The sequence below is a fragment of the Semicossyphus pulcher genome, unplaced genomic scaffold (assembly GCF_022749685.1).
Source record: "Semicossyphus pulcher isolate SPU_LCO1_2020_fin unplaced genomic scaffold, fSemPul1.0.p SCAF_19, whole genome shotgun sequence".
NCBI lineage: Eukaryota > Metazoa > Chordata > Actinopteri > Labriformes > Labridae > Semicossyphus > Semicossyphus pulcher.
The window spans coordinates 12,973,346-12,994,461 of NW_027211692.1; the positions used below are offsets into that span (position 1 = coordinate 12,973,346).

Genomic DNA, 21,116 nt, shown 5'->3' on the forward strand with positions numbered 1-21,116 from the left:
GGAAAGATTTCTGGGGCGTTTTCGGGAATAACTTAAAAAAAGTGAGAAGAACATACAGAAAAAATAAATAACATGGAGACTTGTTTGTACCGATTGTCCAGTTTATGGTCATTATGATGTTTTCGGGGCTTATTGTTGCTTCTTTCTTGTCGGCTAATGATTATGGTGATGATGGACAATAAATTAGTAAAGATCAAAGGGGCTTTTGGCACCGTGTCATTACTCCGACTCCAGCCCTCTTCGGCCCCCGGCGCTCTGCATACCTCTCCGGGCAGGCAGAGCTTGGGAGGCGCTCCTGTGGGTCTCCGGCTGAGGTGGGTGTGAGCTTTGAACTGTATTTAAGCGCCCGCTCATCACACATTGTGCACAGTGGATGAATCTTTTTAAACATACACTGACAGCATGGCAAGCAACAAGAAGGCACCTCTGGGCTCCATCGAGAACCCGATCAAGTTCATGGATCAGGATTTCAAGACTATCCTGGAAGAGTGTCTGAAATCCGGACAGCTGTTTTGTGATTCAACGTTTCCAGCTGAGCAGAAGTCCATCGGTATGCCGGAAGATGCGGATCCAAAAAAGGCGATCAAGTGGCAGAGACCAAAGGTAGACCATATTGTGGTTTGCATGTGTGTTAATGGACAGTTGCTAGCCAGATATTGGTGGGCGATTTTGTTTTTAGTTGTGTCCTCATTAAAATAATTTACATCATAATTAAGCTGCAAAATGATCAATTACTCATCAGAAAGAAGGAAAAGAAAGAATATTGCTGCAAATATTTGACAAAAAAAAATCGGCATACCGACATTTATTTTTACTATAAATAAAAGTTGTCTCTTTGTAAACTACATGTTATGGCTTGTTATTAACCAGTTGTGCAATTTTAGACGGTGAAGTAATTTGAAATGTTCTTCCAGGTATCGTCTTGGCTCTGCTTCTTCACAGGAACACTATATCAGCAGGGTTGTAGACTCATCACAGATGTTTAGATGGAAGAGATTCAATAAGGTGTGGCTCAGGGCTGAGAAACTCAACACCTGCAGCATTTCTTTAAAAGGGGAAGAAAGTAAAGAAGTAACACAAAAATATTGAAAGTATTTCTACAGTGATTGCCTGGACCGTAGATTTTTGAGAGTAAAATACACAGAATTAATTAAATGTTCATCACATATTATAGCCTCATTATAAACTGATGATTTGTACACTGCATAAAGAAACGTGACAAAGGGGGGTAGCTGTGAAACAGGCAGGTCTGCAACTAAGGATTCTTTTTAAATATAAGTTTATCTGCTAAAAATGTTTACATGAATTGGTCAGTAAAATATCAGATAACTGACAACTTGCTCTTCAAGTTTCTCCTGTTTTCTTCAAACCTATTTTTTGTCTGACCAAATGTCCAAAACCCAAAGGAATACGTTTAATATCAAACATGACATACTTGAGGGCCTGAAAACATTAATAACTGGTGTTCTTCCTTAAAAAGAGGATTTTAATTATCATTCTTATCTTCTCTTATCTCTTATACTCACATCGACAGCCCTTGCTTGGTCAGACACCTAAGCAGTTTGTATGTTACAGCATCTTGTGCTCACACTCTCCTCTCCTCTCTGTAGGAAATCAGTGAGAACGCCGTGTTTGTGGAGGGCACGACTGGGACCACTGACATCTGTCAGGGCCAACTGGGTGAGTTCATCACCAAACAATCAACCTCTGCTCACATTAAAATGATGATAAATGAGGGCTGAAGTTGGAGTACGTCATGCGGAGCTGCCTTGAGTCTGCATTGCTCAAAATCCACAAAACCAGAACATGAAACAACACATTACATAGTTCCTATTTTCGATTATAATAAATGTAATGACCTCAGAACTTCTGCACCGCACAGCCTCAGGGAACAACTTCAAACACGCAGCGAGGGGGAAAGAGGAATGACGCACTGTGTTCCCCGAATCTGCAGGGGGTCCGTCCCCCATCACAGGCCTGTGTTTAACAGCCCGCAGATCCTCTTCAAATCTCTGTTCTTCAGTCTGTTTCCTATTTGTGGGAAACTACAACATTGTTCTGTGCACAAAGCAAACTCTCCTCCCTCATCTGGGACTTTTAAAATAATGGTTCTTTCCACCAGTTGCGTGCAGATGTGTCAATACCACAAATCAATAACAACCCTTCCTCCCTCGTCTGTATCCCAGGACGAGTTTTCTGTGATTTACACTCACAGTATCCGCTGCAAAAACAACTCGACGACATGGAACAGATGTTTGCTCTTTGAGAGGAATGTGGCTTATGTTGGGAGCCAGCTTCACCTGAAAAGCATTGACAAAAAAAACAAACCTGGGCTCCTGAATAATCTCACATGTATAAAAGTCAATACAAAGAACAAAGGATCTCCCACATGGTCATAAAAGCTTTGTGTGTTTCTCTTGTTTATCAGGTAACTGTTGGCTGCTGGCGGCGCTCTCCTGTTTGACCATGCACCCCACGCTCTTTGTGAAGGTGGTGCCGCCCAGCCAGAGCCTGAAGAAGCCTTACGCAGGGATCTTCCACTTTAGGGTGAGTAAAGTTAGATACAGTCTACAACAGAGAACCTCTGACGCCATGACCCTTTTTGCAAACAACAATGACACTTCTCTTACCCCTAAAAAAGCCATCTAGGACTCACACCTTGATTGCTGCAGACCAACAAATATGTAACACACAGAAGTAGTCTTCCATACATGTTTATGCCTCAGTGCACCATACACACCCTTACTTAACCCATCCCCTGCTCCCTCTCTGCCCGGACATGTTGCTTAATATTCTTTACCAAAGTAAATGCTTATGATAAGTAGTAATTTAGTGAAGACATTCATGTGGAGGTTTTAGGCATTCATTTACACAATCAGCATTTTTGTTTGGTTGTACTTATTTGAATCTTCCGGAAAAACACACAAACACACACACAAGGTCCCTGAGCTCACAAATCTCTATACATTTGCTGAACACATGAACATATCGAATTACTCAAAATGTGAAAGAGAGATGGTAGAGGGAGTCAAACTCCAATGAGGATGCAGAGCTCACTGATTCTTTAAGGGAATATCAATATCAAGAGAAAATATTTGCCGACATAATAAGGGCCTTAAAAGAGTGCTCCAGTGATTAAGTGTTACACTTCTTTAAAACTGTAGGACTCAATTATATTTTTAAAATGTTAAAAGGTGATAGCTTAAACCAAGATATCTTCTTTTTTTTATGCCACACGTTCTCAGTCTATGTCAAAAGTCAACCTCAGAGGCGTAATAGAGTTAAGGCAGTTCCTGGAATGGCCATCATAAGGCCCCATATTAAAATGACCAACTTTACAGCAGAAAGAAACATATATACAGCGTGGTAACAAAAAGACAAACAACAAAAACAAAAAGAATCATAGCTAATTTTTTTTAAAACAGTATTAGGGTTAAGTTTGATATAACTGTTTAACTCATTTAGGCCTACGTGTGGGTTAAGCTGCTTTGAGTGACAGGTGGATGCCACTATCTGTCACCTCAGTTTCAACCTAGTTTACTTACTAAACCTGAGCTTCATGCAAAAAAAACAAAAAAAAACAAGATTGGAATGGCCAATGCCTAACTCGAGGCTTCAAAACGCTAATAAACATCTTAGTGCACAGTCTGTGGTCAAAACATGATGCCTACATTACCCACAAAGCAACTCAACACAAGCTGGGAGGAGATTCGGGCCTGTTATGAGCAGCTAATGTATCCTCAAACCACAACCCACAAACAGCTCCAGAATTTTCAAACCTACATAGTTTAGTAACATAGTTTGTTTTGTGTGTTTAATATTGTATTAAAGACTTTGGCAGAGTATAAACATAAATGATTAAGTTTGATTTATACATCTTACTACCTATATCTTATACACACACTTGCTCCTTTCATGTTATTTAATAAAATATGTTTATCTGATTTGGCTTTATTCTCGTTCACTTTGCAATTTTTCAACGAGACACCTTCTTCTCTGATTAGTTGCCAAAGCTCACAAACAGGTATAAACTCATCCTGAAGCCTGCACGTGTGGTGGTCCTGCACGTATTAAGAGCGCAAACATAAAGCGTCATTTTTATTACCTCATTAGATGTGGCGATCTTAATCTAGAGAGCTCGTCATTCACCGGCTCTGACCTGCACAGAACAATAAAATATGCCCTTATTAGAGATATTAATCTCTTCAAAGCAACACAACACACACTCAAGTGAGACGTAGATCATTTTTACTGTTTTTGCTCAGCGATTATTTCCCCCCGGAGCTTTGGACCTTCAGAGACTGTTTAGGAGAATGTGACATGACTTAACAAGCAGGTTGGAAGGACTGGAAACTCATTTTGCCTTGTCAGGGTGATTGGAAAGAAGTCCAGACATGCAGGTAGTGACTACCCCTGGGACACACACACACACACACACACACACACACAGCTGCAGGTATGAAAGGCCAGTACAGGCCTGCTCTCGGCCGCTGTTGTGTACACAGTTAGAGTACAGTACAGCCCCCGAGTCATGACCAGTAACTGCCTTGGGAGGTGCTTTAATAGGTTTAATAAGACAAAGGAACAAAGAATGTGTTTATTCAATTTGTTCTTTTATGAATCGCAGGATTTTTTTATTAAGATCTGGACAACGGATATTTCCTAAGGCTAACTCTGCTTTTTATTCAGTCTAAATGTTTTCTTCTTTTCATCTTTTTGTTCCGATTTGGGCTCGAATATTTAATGTGCAGTAGAGGAAGTTTTTAGATTTTTTATGAAAGTAAAAGCAGCAGTAGCAAAGTTTAAAAATACTAATAAGAGAAACTTAACATAAAAATGTTCTTAAAGTACCATTAACTAAGGTACTTACCACATATTAGAGCCTGTTACAGTCTATTTCATTATAATGATAATAATAACTTTATTTATATATCACCTTTAAAAACAAGATAACTAACGATGCATTATGTGTCGCTCTAATGTTGCAGCTTGTAAGTGTGTGCCCTTTGGATTGGATTGGATTGGATTAGATTTATTTCGAAAACAATAATTACACAAATAGAAAGCATAACGCAGTAACAGATTATCGAATATTTGATGACTCTGTATATACATCCGAAAGGGAGTGGGAAGAAGTACAAACTTATTTAATCCTACACCCTCTCCATAAGTCATTTTTCAATTATTTTCCAGCTTCCTTATATATAAATCTCAATAATTATTTACCTAAACTTACATATATATATAGTTTTAATACAAATATATTACTAATATGTTCATATATCAAATATATAACATCATTAACGTCATTATTTACATAATTATTTATTGTAACCAAAAATATGAATTCACTATCGATATAAATGTATATCATATCGATATTAATGTATATCGGCCTTAATCTGGCCCTTCAATCTTTTACACATATTATACTATACATATATAGTCATATTGTACTGTACGTTCTGTACTGTACAACACCATATAACATCTGATATTATATTGTACTATATCTTATACCTCATATTATACTGTACTATTTCATACTGCTTAAATGTTGCCGCTATTAACCATTGTAATTGATTTTATCTATTCTTATTTCCATTTGTATTTACCTTAATGCTATTTTGTCTTTGTGCTGTTGCATCACCTGAATTTCCCCTCTGGGGATCAATAAAGAATTATCTAATTATAAGTTTGAAAAATATGATTCAAAGAAATTCCCCCCTTAAGAGATGCTTACCTCTTACATATTGATGCAGCCATATAGAGCTAACATCAGTTAATCTGTCAGTATGATATTGGATTATTAGAAGCCCCTTATTTTATCAGTAGGTTAAAGGTTAAGTATGTTAAATGGAGATTTAAGCCAGCCTGTTTAAGCAGAGGGGATTTAGGAGAGTAGACTGGATTAAAAGATGTTAAAATGTATTATTGCATCTAATGAAACAACAAACTACTTCTCTTCTACGATAAAAGGTGCATTGTTATTCATGGTAATTCTATACTTAATCCAAAAGGCAACTGGACTTGGTTGAAGTTCTTGAAGACGTTTCACCTCTCATCCAAAAGGCTTCTTCAGTTCTAAACTGACTGGTACTCTAGAGGCTTGTATTTCTAACTGAGTCAGTTAGAGTCATATTCATCGTAAAAGAATATCGTAGGTTGTTGTGTTTGTAATTTGTTTCTGCTGCCCCCTGGTGGCCAAAGAAATCAGTTGAGTTTGAGTTTGTTACACTTCTTAATTATCCTCCTAATTCATTACATCCATTTCTTCCTCTCACATCCCTCTCTCTCTCTCTATCTCTCTCCATGTCCCTGTGCAGTTCTGGCAGTATGGTGAGTGGGTGGAGGTGGTGGTGGATGACAGGCTGCCAGTACGCGAAGGCCGTCTGCTCTTCAGCTACTCTCACACCCGCCACGAGTACTGGAGCGCCCTGGTGGAGAAAGCTTACGCCAAGTCAGTTGCCACTAGCAGCATATGTTTCTGGGTTGTAATGTCTGAGAGCACCCACTCTTTTCCTGCGCGTGTGTTTAATGATTTAACAGATACACACAGCTACAGGAGGTAATTCTCTCACCTCTCGTGTGTAGGTTAGTTGGAAGCTACGGAAGCCTGAAGGGGGGAAACATTTCAGAGGGGATGGAGGATTTCACTGGAGGCATCGCGTACTCGCTGAACGTCTCCTCTCGGACACCTCGAGTCCTCTGGAGGTCTCTAACGGCCGCTCTGTCCAGAGGAAGCCTGCTCAGCTGCTTCATTGAGGTACTCACACACACATAAACACACACACACCTCAAACTGTTCTCAGTACGCAGGTGGATGCTGATTAAGTTCCACTTGAGTTTGTCTCTATTGTCTCCTCAGGCCAGCAGCTACCATGATGTTGGTAAAGTGACAGGAGACGGGCTGATAAAGGGCCACGCTTACGCCATCACCGACACTGACAAGGCTAGTATCACACAGCGATGACATCATCGCCATCAATGTGCTGATTCTGTAGTTGCTCTGTTTTATGTTCATGCTCTGTTTCCGCAACGATCAGTTCTCCACAGACCAGTGTAATCAAAAGCTGTTCTATGTCATGTCATTTATTTTAATCTAATGAACTTCATTGTAATGAAATCTTACTGGAATTGTATCTATTCCCATTTTATCTCATTACTTCCCGTTTTATCTCTTCTGATTTCATCTCATGTCATCTGAAAGTTTAATTTAAATTCATCCAATATGATCCTCCTGATACGGAAGCCCTAAGCGGACATGCATCTATACATTTTATTTCCTTTGTTTTCCCGTGATAACGAGTAATTTCCGGTTGTTTTCTTGAGGTCTCCACTCATTTTTCTTGTTATCTTGGGATAACAAAGCTGTTTTCTCGTGATAACGGAATAATTTTGCGAGCTAGAACACAAAACAATAGTCTGGTCACTGTGAAATTACAGACCAGGAAATGCCACCTGCCATTGCCCACACTAATGAGGTAAGTTAAGCCTGTTTCTATGTTTGTTTTGTGCTTTTACAACTCTGGGGATACGAGTTATGATCATCTGACGTTACGTTACGGTGGTGCAGTGTTATATCTAGCGTGATAAATAAGTCGTGATCGTGAAAAAGGGAATTACTTGATATCACGGGAAAACGTAAATAAATGTGTCGATGCATGTCCACTTAGGGCTTCCGTACCCTGGAGTTAAATCTAACATCAGCACATCTCAGCACATTCGGATCAAACTGAAAAGAATCTAAATCGAATCAAATCAATTAAATTTTATCTAATTCAATTTCAGATCTCAACACATCCCATGTTTCTGCAGTATCCTGATATCACCTCATTTCCTCTCATTCAAATGAATCTACACTTGTCACATGTTATCATGTCATCTTAATCACAACTCATTACATTTTGATTTGATTAATTAAATTCAATTGAATCATTTATCATTTAATCTTATTACAGTCTGACTTATTCTGATCTAATCACACTTCATTGCTCACTCTTATCCAATTTTAAGCTCAATAAACTCAAAATCTTATATTAGGATTATTTTATTTAATCTCATCCTTAAATATAAATAAAATATTTAGATGAAACTACAACATAACAAACTGCTACTTTACTGTTGTTTTTCTCTGCTCAAACTTCAGGTGAAGAAAGCCTCTGATGAGATCTTGCTCCTGAGGCTGAGGAACCCCTGGGGTTTTGTCGAGTATCGGGGACCCTGGAGCGACAAGTGAGGGCGTTTGTGCACGATGTAGCCCACAAAGAACCTCCACAGATGTTGATGTTTCTTTTTGCATGTGTGTGTGACTGCAGGGGCAAAGAGTGGGACGACCTGGACAAAGCAGAGAAGGAGAGGATTGATCTGAAGAAGAGAGAAGATGGAGAGTTCTGGTATGTGGCAGAGAAGGAAACACACCAGCTTTAACATTAATTCTTTTTTATTAATCCATTATCCATTAAGTTTAAGTATTAAAAGTCAAAGTCTCTGATGTGGATTCGTCTCGTTCAGGATCAGTGCGGAGGACTTCTCCAGCCTGTTTGACATCGTGGAGCTCTGCAGCGTGAATCCCGACACTCTGGTGGAGGGAACCACACCGGCCTCTCCCTCCTCTCCTGCCGCCCCATCCACCTGGACCATCAGTGAGCACGAAGGATTATGGATAACGGGGAGCTCTGCTGGAGGAAGCCGAAGATACAAAAGTGTGTTTATGATTTCTATTTGCACTAATATCTTATTATTTAATATTTAATTATTTAAGTAATCAAACTTCTATTCTCTCTGCTCAGAGTCTTTCTGGAAGAATCCTCAGTTCGAGCTGGTTCTCACGGAGCAGGACCAGCCAGAAGAGGACGATGAGGATGATGATGATGAAGATGACGATGACGAGGAGGAGGAGATGACCCCTGAGGAGAAGAAGAGGGCGGAGAAGCAGAAGCAGAAAGCCAAACAGTGCACCGTGCTGGTGGAGATGCTGCAGAAGAACCGCAGGCAGAAGGATAAAGTCCACTTCCTGTACATTGCTTTCCACATCTACAAGGTCATACAGACATATTGCACTTTTATTGATACAATAATTGATTTATTACGTGTTTTGGGCCTTTATTCTGTTTTTAAATAAACTCACAGTTGTTTTTGTGTTTTTTCTTTTCTGCAGGTTCCTTCAGAGGTGATTATTTTGAATTATTTAATTAATTAATTAAATAATACCAAGACAACATTATAGTTTTATAACTTTGTTTTATGTTTTTCTTCATGTAGCTCCAGGGAATGTGTCTGGACCGCACCTTCTTCATGAAAAATCGCCCTGTTGGACGTTCAGGAAAATATCAGGCTCAGAGGTAACCGACCGCCAGGAGCAGAAACGTCTCTTATAAGTGATTATGAAATGATGTGCTCGTAAAAAAAAAAGCAGATCATTTGGTGATGGTACCAGAGTGAAACTTCTCTGCTAACTGTGCAACGCTTAACTCAAATATTTGTACTCATAATTTGAACCTCACAGTAAAAAAAACAATTGTCCAACTGAATGCAAAGCTCGAAGAAGAGGATGACTTTGTTTGAGCCCAAAACTCACATACAACATACACACAGATAAAACAACAGAGACAATCCATTAGAAAAAAATAAGCAGTGTTGCACATGGCCCTGAAGGTGGCAGATATTAGACACATGTATATTACTGTCTATATACTGTATGGTATAAGCTATTGTTCATAGAATATCTTTTGGATCTAAAAGTCTTTATCTTTATCTTTATCTCCCTCTCCCTCTCCTCTCCTCTCCTCTCCTCTTCTCTTCTCTTCACTTCTCTTCTCTTCTCTTCTCTTCTCTTCTCTTCTAGAAGTCTTCTTAGTTAAACTTGAAATCATACATTTTAAAGCATGTTTGAAGTCAACTTACTAACTTTGTTCCTCAGGGGTGTGTGGAGGAAGCTGCACTTGGACCCTGGTAACTACATCATCGTGGCTTCCACATATCGACCCAACAACACTGGAGAATTCTTCGTCCGCATTTTCTCCAAGACTGGAAACACTCTGGGGTGAGACTGAACAGATTAAACTTAAAAGAACCCAAAACAGGATAAAAACTACTGAGCTGAATCTGTAATTTTTCCTCTTTATCATAAAACCAAAAGAGCACTTTTTATCAGCCACATTGTGTAAACGAGATGTGTGGAGTATGTGCGTCATACATATCTTGTTAAATAATGACCCATAACACTTCCTGAGGGCTCCACAGCTCCTGAATCACCTCCTGCCTCTCTCGGTTTTCATCAGCAGAGTCACAGTCTCCCACACTGCCCCGGACCTACACGCACACTCTGAGCCTGTTACCAACATTTGACTTCTGCATATTTGGAAAACATGCAACTAGTTTAAACAAGAATGGGCAATGACTCTTTATTCTACAGTGAAGAGCTTTACCACTACATTTTAGAGGAGGGGAATGTTGTCATTTATTAAACAGCAATAGTTTACTTCAATTTGACAACAAAACATTTAATCAACTTATGAAATATGAAGCCTTATCATACATTAAAGGCACTGCATAACGACACAGCTGTTTTTAGTCGTTTTAGTGGCTCAATAAACAGGTTAGAGGTGTTGCAAAAGATCTACACGCAGTCACCAATAAGAGAGATTCAGTTTAACTTCTAGTAAAACAATATTATTATATAAACATGTTTCAGGACCTTTTGGGGTCCTTAATTAGAATATTTTAAAACTTAAATCTGGTACATTTTTCTTCTAATATTACTATAATTTACTTTATACAACAGTTAGTTCCGACCGTAATCTGATTGGATAAGAAGCATTTCATATACATTACAACATCACTCGACCTCAGCCAGGTGTTCTGAATACTGTTTATCAAAGTGCTAATCTCCAAGATTTCAGTTTCGTTCTCTTTGGCGGCACCTATGGTGATAAACAGTAATTGTGGGAGCACTCTTCCCCAGATATCCAGACAGTGTCACATGTGACGTCCACGGTTGGCTCCGGTTGTAACTCTTGATTTTCCTCCCTGACGGTCTCTTTCCTTTTTAGACTGTTTGCCTTCATCTGAGCGTCCAAGTTGTTTCTTTTTCTTTGGATTTTCACTTATTTTTGAAGTTGTATCTGTAGTCATCCATCTTTTCTTGTTTGTTCAGCCATAGTAGATTACTGTTCACTCGCAACACTTGCAGATACTGGAAAAGCAGCCACTTGGCTCCGCCTACCCTCTCTGGCAGACCAACCACTGCTGGGTGATGGAAACGTGTCACTAACTGGGCGCAGCTTGTGATTTTTTTCTGCAAAAGTCGCCACAGACACCCAGTCTGTAATACTGCAAATGCAAAGGCTCTCATCAGTGGGCCATAGGCTCAATCACCAGTGTGTTACCTGATTTGGCGATAGATAGTGACTTAACAGACATTTATTGACATGAAAATCATTGAAATTATATCTTTAACTTTACAGCAGAGTGTGTATGTCTACATTAATCAAGCTGATACGTCTGAATCACACAGCAGGCTCTTATTTCACTGGCTGATGATAAATTAAAACATACAGATAAACGTACATGATGAAAACAGCTGGTAACCTGTAGACACAGAGTGCAGGAGAATGTTTGGGTTGCTTGGCAACAGAAGTCCAGTTTCAGTTAAGTTGTGGAAGTAGTGGAGTTGGTGGAGCAAAAAATTCGAATCATTTGTTGATTGTTACTTTTTACTACTATTTGCAGCTTGTATAACTGTATAAAAGCAATATCACACTCGAGGTCATGATGTTGTACTGAATATCAGCACGGATGTGATTCAGTCATAGGCACAAGGGCGCAGGCACAACATCACTCCCTCTCGTGTGATATTGCTTAATTAACTCAGGTAGCATCTTGAGTTAAGGATTTGAGCCGTGAGGTTGCGTGCGTGAGATTGAAAGTCTTAAAACGTGTAATTTAAAACGAGCAACTTTGTCAATCTTTATGTTCCAGCACCCAGGACTTCACATGCTCCTCTGGATACCTCCCGGTGAGTCAATACATTAAAACATGAGGCAAAAACTTCTAACTCAAAATATATTGTATGTTTATATTCACCTGGTTTGTACCACACAGGTGATGGCCACTCCCAGCCTCCCGGAGGATCACGTGAGAGTTGAGAAGACCTTTGAAACAGAGGCTGGCCCTGTAAGAAATCCTCCTCTTGTAAAAGTCTGCGTTTGGGCTTTTTGTTAAAATATTCAAACTAATTTCTTATTTTTCCCTCTGCAGGATGACAGACTGAACGCTAAGGAGCTCATGAATATGTTCAATTCAGGTTCAAGAACAACAATTTTGATGTTTTAAATCATCTAAAAAAATGACAGCTGTAATCCTTCATTATGTAATACCTCTAATGGCCACTAGATGGGAGCAGAGTAGCTACACGCTCCCTCTTAAGTGTGATCAGTGAAGCCTCAGAGGTCAGCAGTCTAGACAGAGGCTCATAGCTGCAGTCAGATAGAGTACAGTGAGGTGGGTGAAGTAATAAAAGTGACTACACTTGTCCTCACCGTCACCTTTTCTCAGCTTAATCCAATTTAAACCTTTAATTTTCTTTCTCTGCATTAATCTGGGCCTTTTTATTGTGATCGCAGTTCTGGACAGAGATTACCATCTGCCTCTGGAGACGTGCAGACAGCTCATCTTTGGAGAGGATGTATCCTTTTGTCCTCAGAATATCTCTCCGTGTTTTACTTATAGGAGATCTTTTCATCACTAATTAAACACGAGCTTGACCCCTGCTTGCTTTGCACTTCATCTTTGGTGGATTTTTGCAGACGAAGGGGTTTAAGACTTGGTCCTGAGGTTGAGTCACGAAGCCACCCCGCTGTTAACTTTCTCTGTCCCTTCAAAACTTTATCGCCTTGTCTCCTGTCCTGTGAGGTGACCTTAACTTTTTTCCGGCAGACTAAAGGGCGCTCCAGTCTGAGCCGTAAACAAACAGAAACCCTGCTGTCCAGTCTGCGCAATCTGCAGGTACACCTCCGTGTGTGTGTGTGTGTGTGTGTGTGTGTGTGTGTGAGTGTGCAGTCTTAATCTTACTCTAATGCTGCTTTCTTTCTCAGTCCATCTTCTTCCAGTTCGACGAGGATTCCTCTGGCACCATGAGCCCCTTTGAGCTCAGCACAGCCCTGGAAGCTGTTGGTACGAGTGCACACATTCGCACACATACACACACACATACTTTACTGTACGTGTGCACACAGATGGCTGCTGCTGTTTGGCTTCACACCTCCCTCCTCTCCTCTGTTTCACAGGGATGCAGTGTGATGGTCAGGTCGCTCAGCTGCTGTCCGCTCGCTTTGCATCTGGAGATCTTCACATGCCCTTCCACGGCTTTGTGTCATGTGTCACCAGGCTGCGCACGCTTTTTGGTAACATACACACACAAACACACACATCAATTAAGGTACAATCCTATGGATACTTTTCTCCTCTATTTGTTTAGTATCAGAAAAGTCCTTATGTGGCTTTCTGTTTATGTGTCCTCCCATGCATCTTTGCAGCTACGCAAACACTATCAACACAAAGAAGGACAAACATATTGACCAATGATCACATTAAGATTTTGTAGTTAAAAGAAAACTATGATAACCTCATTAAATATAACACACTGATGAAGATTAAAGCAGCAGGACTGCTATAGAAAAGCCCAGAAAGTCAGCTGAGGTGCAACCAAACTTTGTTGTTTCTTCTCTCCTCCCAGTAATCCTTACTGATCACCTACTAAATGTAACAAACCTACAGCAAAGAGAAAGACGCTGAACGTTATTCCACCAAAAACATCAGTATTCTGTTGTTTCAAGAAACATCAAATAAAAGACCTTCATGAGGATATTTGGATGTAGGGAGAAATGTTGAATCGAATGAAACAAAAACTTTATACAAACACAAACTTTTAAATAGTAGAACCAGAAAAAAACATATTTTTGCAGTGCTCTCTTAAGCTGTATATCAGGCACAGCCGACATGTTACTGCAGAGCACAAGCATCATAGCTGTGATATTTAATGTGTACTTAACACAGTACTTTTACTTAAGTTGAGTTTTAAATACAGGACTTTGACATGTAGGTATTTTCCATTGTTGCTCTGGTACTTTCTCAACAACATAACTGTATCTAAATATTTACCTCATGATTTGATTACGTTGTGCCAACAAAAATGTTACACATGTGGCCGGCTGATTTCTGCAAAGTGCTTTATGATGAGTTACATGTGTGCGGTTTGTTTACATGACGAGTTTTATGTGTATTTAGACTCTCAAGAAATCCAATCAGAGTACTTGTTCATTGAGCCAATCAGAGGACTTGTTCATTGAGCCAATCAGAGTGCTTGTTCATTAAGCCAATCAGAGTACTTGTTTATTGAGCCAATCAGAGTACCTGTTCATTGAGCCAATCAGAGTGCTTGTTTATTGAGCCAATCAGAGTGCTTGTTTATTGAGCCAATCAGAGTGGTTGTTCATTAAGCCAATCAGAGAACTTGTCAATTGAGCCAATCAGAGTACCTGTTCATTGAGCCAATCAGATTACTTGTTCTTTGAGCCAATCAGAGAACTTGTTCATTGAGCCAATCAGAGTGCTTGTCCATTGAGCCAATCAGAGTACTTGTTCATTAAGCCAATCAGGGTACTTGTTCTTTGAGCCAATCAGGTTACTTGTTCATTCAGCCAATCAGAGTGCTTGTTTATTGAGCCAATCAGAGTGCTTGTTCATTAAGCCAATCAGAGTACTTGTCCATTGAGCCAATCAGAGTACTTGTTTATTGAGCCAATCAGAGTGCTTGTTTATTAAGCCAATCAGAGTGCTTGTTTATTGAGCCAATCAGAGTGCTTGTTTATTAAGCCAATCAGAGTGCTTGTTTATTGAGCAAATCAGAGTGCTTGTTTATTAAGCCAATCAGAGTACTTGCCCATTGAGCCAATCAGGTTATTTGTCCATTGAGCCAATCAGAGTGCTTGTTTATTGAGCCAATCAGAGTACTTGTTCATTAAGCCAATCAGAGTACTTGTCCATTGAGCCAATCAGGTTACTTGTTCCATCAGCCAATCAGAGTGCTTGTTTATTGAGCCAATCAGAGTACTTGTCCATTGAGCCAATCAGAGTGCTTGTTTATTGAGCCAATCAGAGTGCTTGTTTATTAAGCCAATCAGAGTACTTGCCCATTGAGCCAATCAGGTTATTTGTTCATTCAGCCAATCAGAGTGCTTGTTTATTGAGCCAATCAGAGTACTTGTCCATTGAGCCAATCAGGTTATTTGTTCATTCAGCCAATCAGAGTGCTTGTTTATTGAGCCAATCAGAGTACTTGTCCATTGAGCCAATCAGAGTGCTTGTTTATTGAGCCAATCAGAGTGCTTGTTCATGAAGCCAATCAGAGTACTTGTCCATTGAGCCAATCAGAGTGCTTGTTTATTGAGCCAATCAGAGTGCTTGTTTATTAAGCCAATCAGAGTGCTTGTTTATTGAGCCAATCAGAGTGCTTGTTTATTAAGCCAATCAGAGTACTTGCCCATTGAGCCAATCAGGTTACTTGTTCATTCAGCCAATCAGAGTGCTTGTTTATTGAGCCAATCAGAGTACTTGTCCATTGAGCCAATCACAGTGCTTGTTTTTTGAGCCAATCAGAGTGCTTGTTCATTAAGCCAATCAGAGTGTTTGTTTATTGAGCCAATCAGGTTACTTGTTCATTCAGCCAATCAGAGTGTTTGTTTATTGAGCCAATCAGAGTACTTGTCCATTGAGCCAATCAGAGTGCTTGTTTTTTGAGCCAATAAGAGTGCTTGTTCATTAAGCCAATCAGAGTGTTTGTTTATTGAGCCAATCACGGTACTTGTCCATTAAGCCAATCAGAGTGCTTGTTTATTGAGCCAATCAGAGTACTTGTCCATTGAGCCAATCAGAGTGCTTGTTTTTTGAGCCAATCAGAGTACTTGTCCAATCAGAGTGTTTGTTTATTGAGCCAATCAGGGTACTTGTCCATTAAGCCAATCAGAGTGCTTGTTTATTGAGCCAATCAGAGTGCTTGTTTATTGAGCCAATCAGAGTGCTTGTTTATTGAGCCAATCAGAGTGCTTGTTCATTAAGCCAATCAGAGTGCTTGTTTTTTAAGCCAATCAGAGTACCTGTTCTTTGAGCCAATCAGGTTACTTGTTCATTGAGCCAATCAGAGTGCTTGTTTATTGAGCCAATCAGAGTACTTGTCCATTGAGCCAATCACAGTGCTTGTTTTTTGAGCCAATCAGAGTGCTTGTTTTTCAAGCCAATCAGAGTACCTGTTCTTTGAGCCAATCAGGTTACATGTTCTTTGAGCCAATCAGAGTACTTGTTCATTCACCCAATCAGAGTGTTTGTTTATTGAGCCAATCAGAGTACTTGTCCATTGAGCCAATCAGAGTACTTGTCCATTGAGCCAATCAGAGTGCTTGTTTATTGAGCCAATCAGAGTGCTTGTTCATTAAGCCAATCAGACTGCTTGTTTATTGAGCCAATCAGAGTGCTTGTTCATTAAGCCAATCAGAGTGCTTGTTTTTTAAGCCAATCAGAGTACCTGTTCTTTGAGCCAATCAGGTTACTTGTTCGTTGAGCCAATCAGAGTGCTTGTTTTTCAAGCCAATCAGAGTACCTGTTCTTTGAGCCAATCAGGTTACATGTTCTTTGAGCCAATCAGAGTACTTGTTCATTCACCCAATCAGAGTGTTTGTTTATTGAGCCAATCAGAGTACTTGTCCATTGAGCCAATCAGAGTGCTTGTCCATTGAGCCAATCAGAGTGCTTGTTTATTGAGCCAATCAGAGTGCTTGTTCATTAAGCCAATCAGAGTGCTTGTTTTTTAAGCCAATCAGAGTACCTGTTCTTTGAGCCAATCAGGTTACTTGTTCATTGAGCCAATCAGAGTGCTTGTTTATTGAGCCAATCAGAGTACTTGTCCATTGAGCCAATCACAGTGCTTGTTTTTTGAGCCAATCAGAGTGCTTGATCATTAAGCCAATCAGAGTGCTTGTTTATTGAGCCAATCAGAGTGCTTGTTCATTAAGCCAATCAGAGTGCTTGTTTTTTAAGCCAATCAGAGTACCTGTTCTTTGAGCCAATCAGAGTACTTGTTTATTGAGCCAATCAGAGTACTTGTCCATTGAGCCAATCACAGTGCTTGTTTTTTGAGCCAATCAGAGTGCTTGATCATTAAGCCAATCAGAGTGCTTGTTTATTGAGCCAATCAGAGTGCTTGTTCATTAAACCAATCAGAGTGCTTGTTTTTTAAGCCAATCAGAGTGCTTGTTCATTAAGCCAATCAGAGTGCTTGTTTTTTAAGCCAATCAGAGTACCTGTTCTTTGAGCCAATCAGGTTACATGTTCTTGGAGCCAATCAGGTTACATGTTCTTTGAGCCAATCAGAGTACTTGTTCATTCAATCAGAGTGCTTGTTTATTGAGCCAATCAGGTTACTTGTTTATTCAGCCAATCAGAGTGCTTGTTTATTGAGCCAATCAGAGTGCTTGTTTATTAAGCCTATCAGAGTGCTTGTTTATTGAGCCAATCAGGTTACTTGTTCATTGAGCCAATCAGAGTGCTTGTTTATTGAGCCAATCAGAGTGCTTGTCCATTGAGCCAATCACAGTGCTTGTTTTTTGAGCCAATCAGAGTGCTTGATCATTAAGCCAATCAGAGTGCTTGTTTATTGAGCCAATCAGAGTGCTTGATCATTAAGCCAATCAGAGTGCTTGTTTATTGAGCCAATCAGAGTACTTGTCCATTGAGCCAATCAGAGTACTTGTCCATTGAACCAATCAGAGTGCTTGTTTATTGAGCCAATCAGAGTGCTTGTTCATGAAGCCAATCAGAGTACTTGTCCATTGAGCCAATCAGAGTACTTGTTTATTGAGCCAATCAGAGTGCTTGTTTATTAAGCCAATCAGAGTGCTTGTTTATTGAGCCAATCAGAGTGCTTGTTCATGAAGCCAATCAGAGTACTTGTCCATTGAGCCAATCAGAGTACTTGTTTATTGAGCCAATCAGAGTGCTTGTTTATTAAGCCAATCAGAGTGCTTGTTTATTGAGCCAATCAGAGTGCTTGTTCATTCAGCCAATCAGACTGCTTGTTTATTGAGCCAATCAGACTGCTTGTTCATTAAGCCAATCAGAGTACTTGTCCATTGAGCCAATCAGAGTGCTTGTTCATTAAGCCAATCAGAGTGCTTGTTCATTCAGCCAATCAGAGTACTTGTCCATTGAGCCAATCAGAGTACTTGTTCATTGAGCCAATCAGAATGCTTGTTCATTAAGCCAATCAGAGTGCTTGTTTATTGAGCCAATCAGAGTACTTGTCCATTGAGCCAATCAGGTTACTTGTTCATTCCGCCAATCAGAGTGCTTGTTTATTGAGCCAATCAGAGTACTTGTCCATTGAGCCAATCACAGTGCTTGTTTTTTGAGCCAATCAGAGTGCTTGATCATTAAGCCAATCAGAGTGCTTGTTTATTGAGCCAATCAGAGTTGCCAATCAGAGTACTTCATTCAGCCAATCAGAGTGCTTGTTCATTCAGCCAATCAGAGTGCTTGTTTATTGAGCCAATCAGAGTACTTGTTTATTGAGCCAATCAGAGTACTTGTCCATTGAGCCAATCAGGTTACTTGTTAATTGAGCCAATCAGCGTACTTGTTCATTCAGCCAATCACAGTACTTGTTCATTAAGCTAATCAGAGTACTTGTCAATTGAGCAAATCAGCGTACTTGTTCTTTGAGCCAATCAGAGTGCGTGTTCATTAAGCCAATCAGAGTACTTGTCAATTGAGCCAATCAGAGTAATTGTTCATTGAGCCAATCAGAGTACTTGTTCATTCAGCCAATCAGAGTACTTGTTCATTCAGCCATTCAGACAGCTTGTTTATTGAGCCAATCAGAGTACTTGTTTATTGAGCAAATCAGAGTACTTGTTCATTGAGCCAATCAGAGAACTTGTCAATTGAGCCAATCAGCGTATTTGTCAATTGAGCCAATCAGAGTACTTGTACATTGAGCCAATCAGGTTACTTGTTCTTTGAGCCAATCAGAGTACTTGTTCATTCAGCCAATCAGAGTGCTTGTTTATTGAGCCAATCAGAGTACTTGTTCATTCAGCCATTCAGACAGCTTGTTTATTGAGCAAATCAGAGTACTTGTTCATTGAGCCAATCAGAGAACTTGTCAATTGAGCCAATCAGCGTACTTGTCAATTGAGCCAATCAGAGTACTTGTACATTGAGCCAATCAGGTTACTTGTTCTTTGAGCCAATCAGAGTACTTGTTCATTCAGCCAATCAGAGTGCTTGTTTATTGAGCCAATCAGAGTACTTGTTCATTCAGCCAATCAGATTGCTTGTTTATTAAGCCAATCAGAGTACTTGTTCATTGAGCCAATCACAGTGCTTGATCATTAAGCCAATCAGAGTGCTTGTTTATTGAGCCAATCAGAGTTGCCAATCAGAGTACTTCATTCAGCCAATCAGAGTGCTTGTTCATTCAGCCAATCAGAGTACTTGTTCATTCAGCCAATCAGAGTGCTTGTTCATTAACCCAATCAGAGTGCTTGTCCATTGTGCCAGCGTGTCTTTTGGAAACTAACAGAAGTTACTGAATAGTGAGCCTTTGAAATTATACTGCACGTAGTCATTTCCTCCCCTCTTCCTCAGCTCTGTATGAGTCAGAGAGCAGTCAGGAGGTGAAAGACAGAGGGATCAACTCGGTGAGTATCTGGTCAAATATACTAAAAATAAAATGTTATATGGTCACCCTGACCTGGACGTTGACTGGTTTTTGTTCCTGCTCTCTTGTCCCTCCACAGTGGCTGCTGCAGTTCCTGGTGTTGTGAAGATGCTTTATTAGGATGGTCCCCAGCTGATCCACAGTCTGCTGCTGCTTCTGAAACACAGACAACACATATAAACTGGATTTTTACTATTCCTCCATGTGTGCCTTATTCTAAAGAAAAATACCTTTACAGTGCTGTGCTTTTGTTTTATACTTTCTTTAGCTTGTACCTTTCTCTTCATATAGATTCGAGGCTCAAGCATGATTGTCAATATAGAATACAGGATCACACATGCGTGTGCGTTTTCTAGCCCCATCCCTGCTTCGCACACAGTTTCTTTTACTTTGGTTATTTTAAAAGGGAGAGTGAAAATTAATAAATAAACTTGGTGAAACAGAAGCCAAAATTTGCCAAAGGACTATTTTCTGTTGTGCCTGGCCAAGGTGCTAAAAAGAGCTTCCTAAAATACGTCAAAGAAAGAAACACAGAATCAGGGCACACAGTTTAAAGTCGCAGGACACACAGCTTGCAGGGAAAAGTATTAATTGAAATTAGGCTAGAATTAAACAATAAAACAGAGCGGTGTGTTTAAAGGTATCAGTAAAGGAAGACGATCAATAGGGACAATAGGGAACTATATGTCGTTTATGCTAACGAGTGTGCAGTACAATCATTTAACAGTTATGTAACACTTTTTTAATCCTCCACATCGTAATAAAAGTGATTTCATAATTACAGACGTGAGTTTAAATGTGTCCATTTTCTCTTTTTAAAACTCTTTTAACACGAAAACTGTTTAAACCAAATGTAATCCACATTTTTAACCTGTTTTTTTTAAAGTTCCTTTTTAGGAATCGTGCAGTGATGAAAGCAAAATCATGAATGAGACGGTACACATAACTGTTATTACACAACTGTGGAAAAAAAAAAAATCTCTGCATCCCCAACACTTTAGTCATCTATGCACACATGAGCATACCCTGGGTAATATCTGCACACACACACACACACACACACACAGTCAGAGTGAGTGCTGCCTGCCCCACTGAGGGTGTGAGGGTGATGTCTCAGCAGCGCTACACGCACCATCTCTATTCTTATCGCACTGACGCCACGTACAGCGTCAACACACACTCGCCCCCTCCTCCACTACGTTCCCTCTCTCCCTTCATCCATCCCTCACCCTTTCTCCCCCCCTCCCTTCCTTATTTCTCTCTAGTAACTGTCTGAGTCTCTCAATCTGCATCCTCCTCCTCCTCCCTGTTACACGCTGGCTTCTCCCTCACACACAGGTAT

At 40.0% G+C, this 21,116-nt stretch overlaps 1 protein-coding gene across 1 annotated transcript; it reads left to right on the forward strand.

Moving 5' to 3' along the window:
• Nucleotides 1–374: 374 nt before the first annotated feature.
• Nucleotides 375–20,522, forward strand: capn12 (calpain 12). The gene is made up of 22 exons (XM_069668711.1): nucleotides 375–603; nucleotides 1,611–1,680; nucleotides 2,429–2,547; nucleotides 6,327–6,460; nucleotides 6,595–6,766; nucleotides 6,869–6,952; nucleotides 8,150–8,235; nucleotides 8,319–8,396; nucleotides 8,515–8,705; nucleotides 8,793–9,043; nucleotides 9,161–9,172; nucleotides 9,265–9,344; nucleotides 9,923–10,045; nucleotides 11,983–12,019; nucleotides 12,106–12,177; nucleotides 12,262–12,307; nucleotides 12,627–12,688; nucleotides 12,940–13,008; nucleotides 13,098–13,176; nucleotides 13,290–13,406; nucleotides 19,702–19,754; nucleotides 19,854–20,522. Exons 1-22 carry the CDS (start codon nucleotides 403–405, stop codon nucleotides 19,878–19,880), a joined length of 2,163 nt encoding a protein of 720 aa, XP_069524812.1. The 5' UTR covers nucleotides 375–402; the 3' UTR covers nucleotides 19,881–20,522.
• Nucleotides 20,523–21,116: the final 594 nt, after the last annotated feature.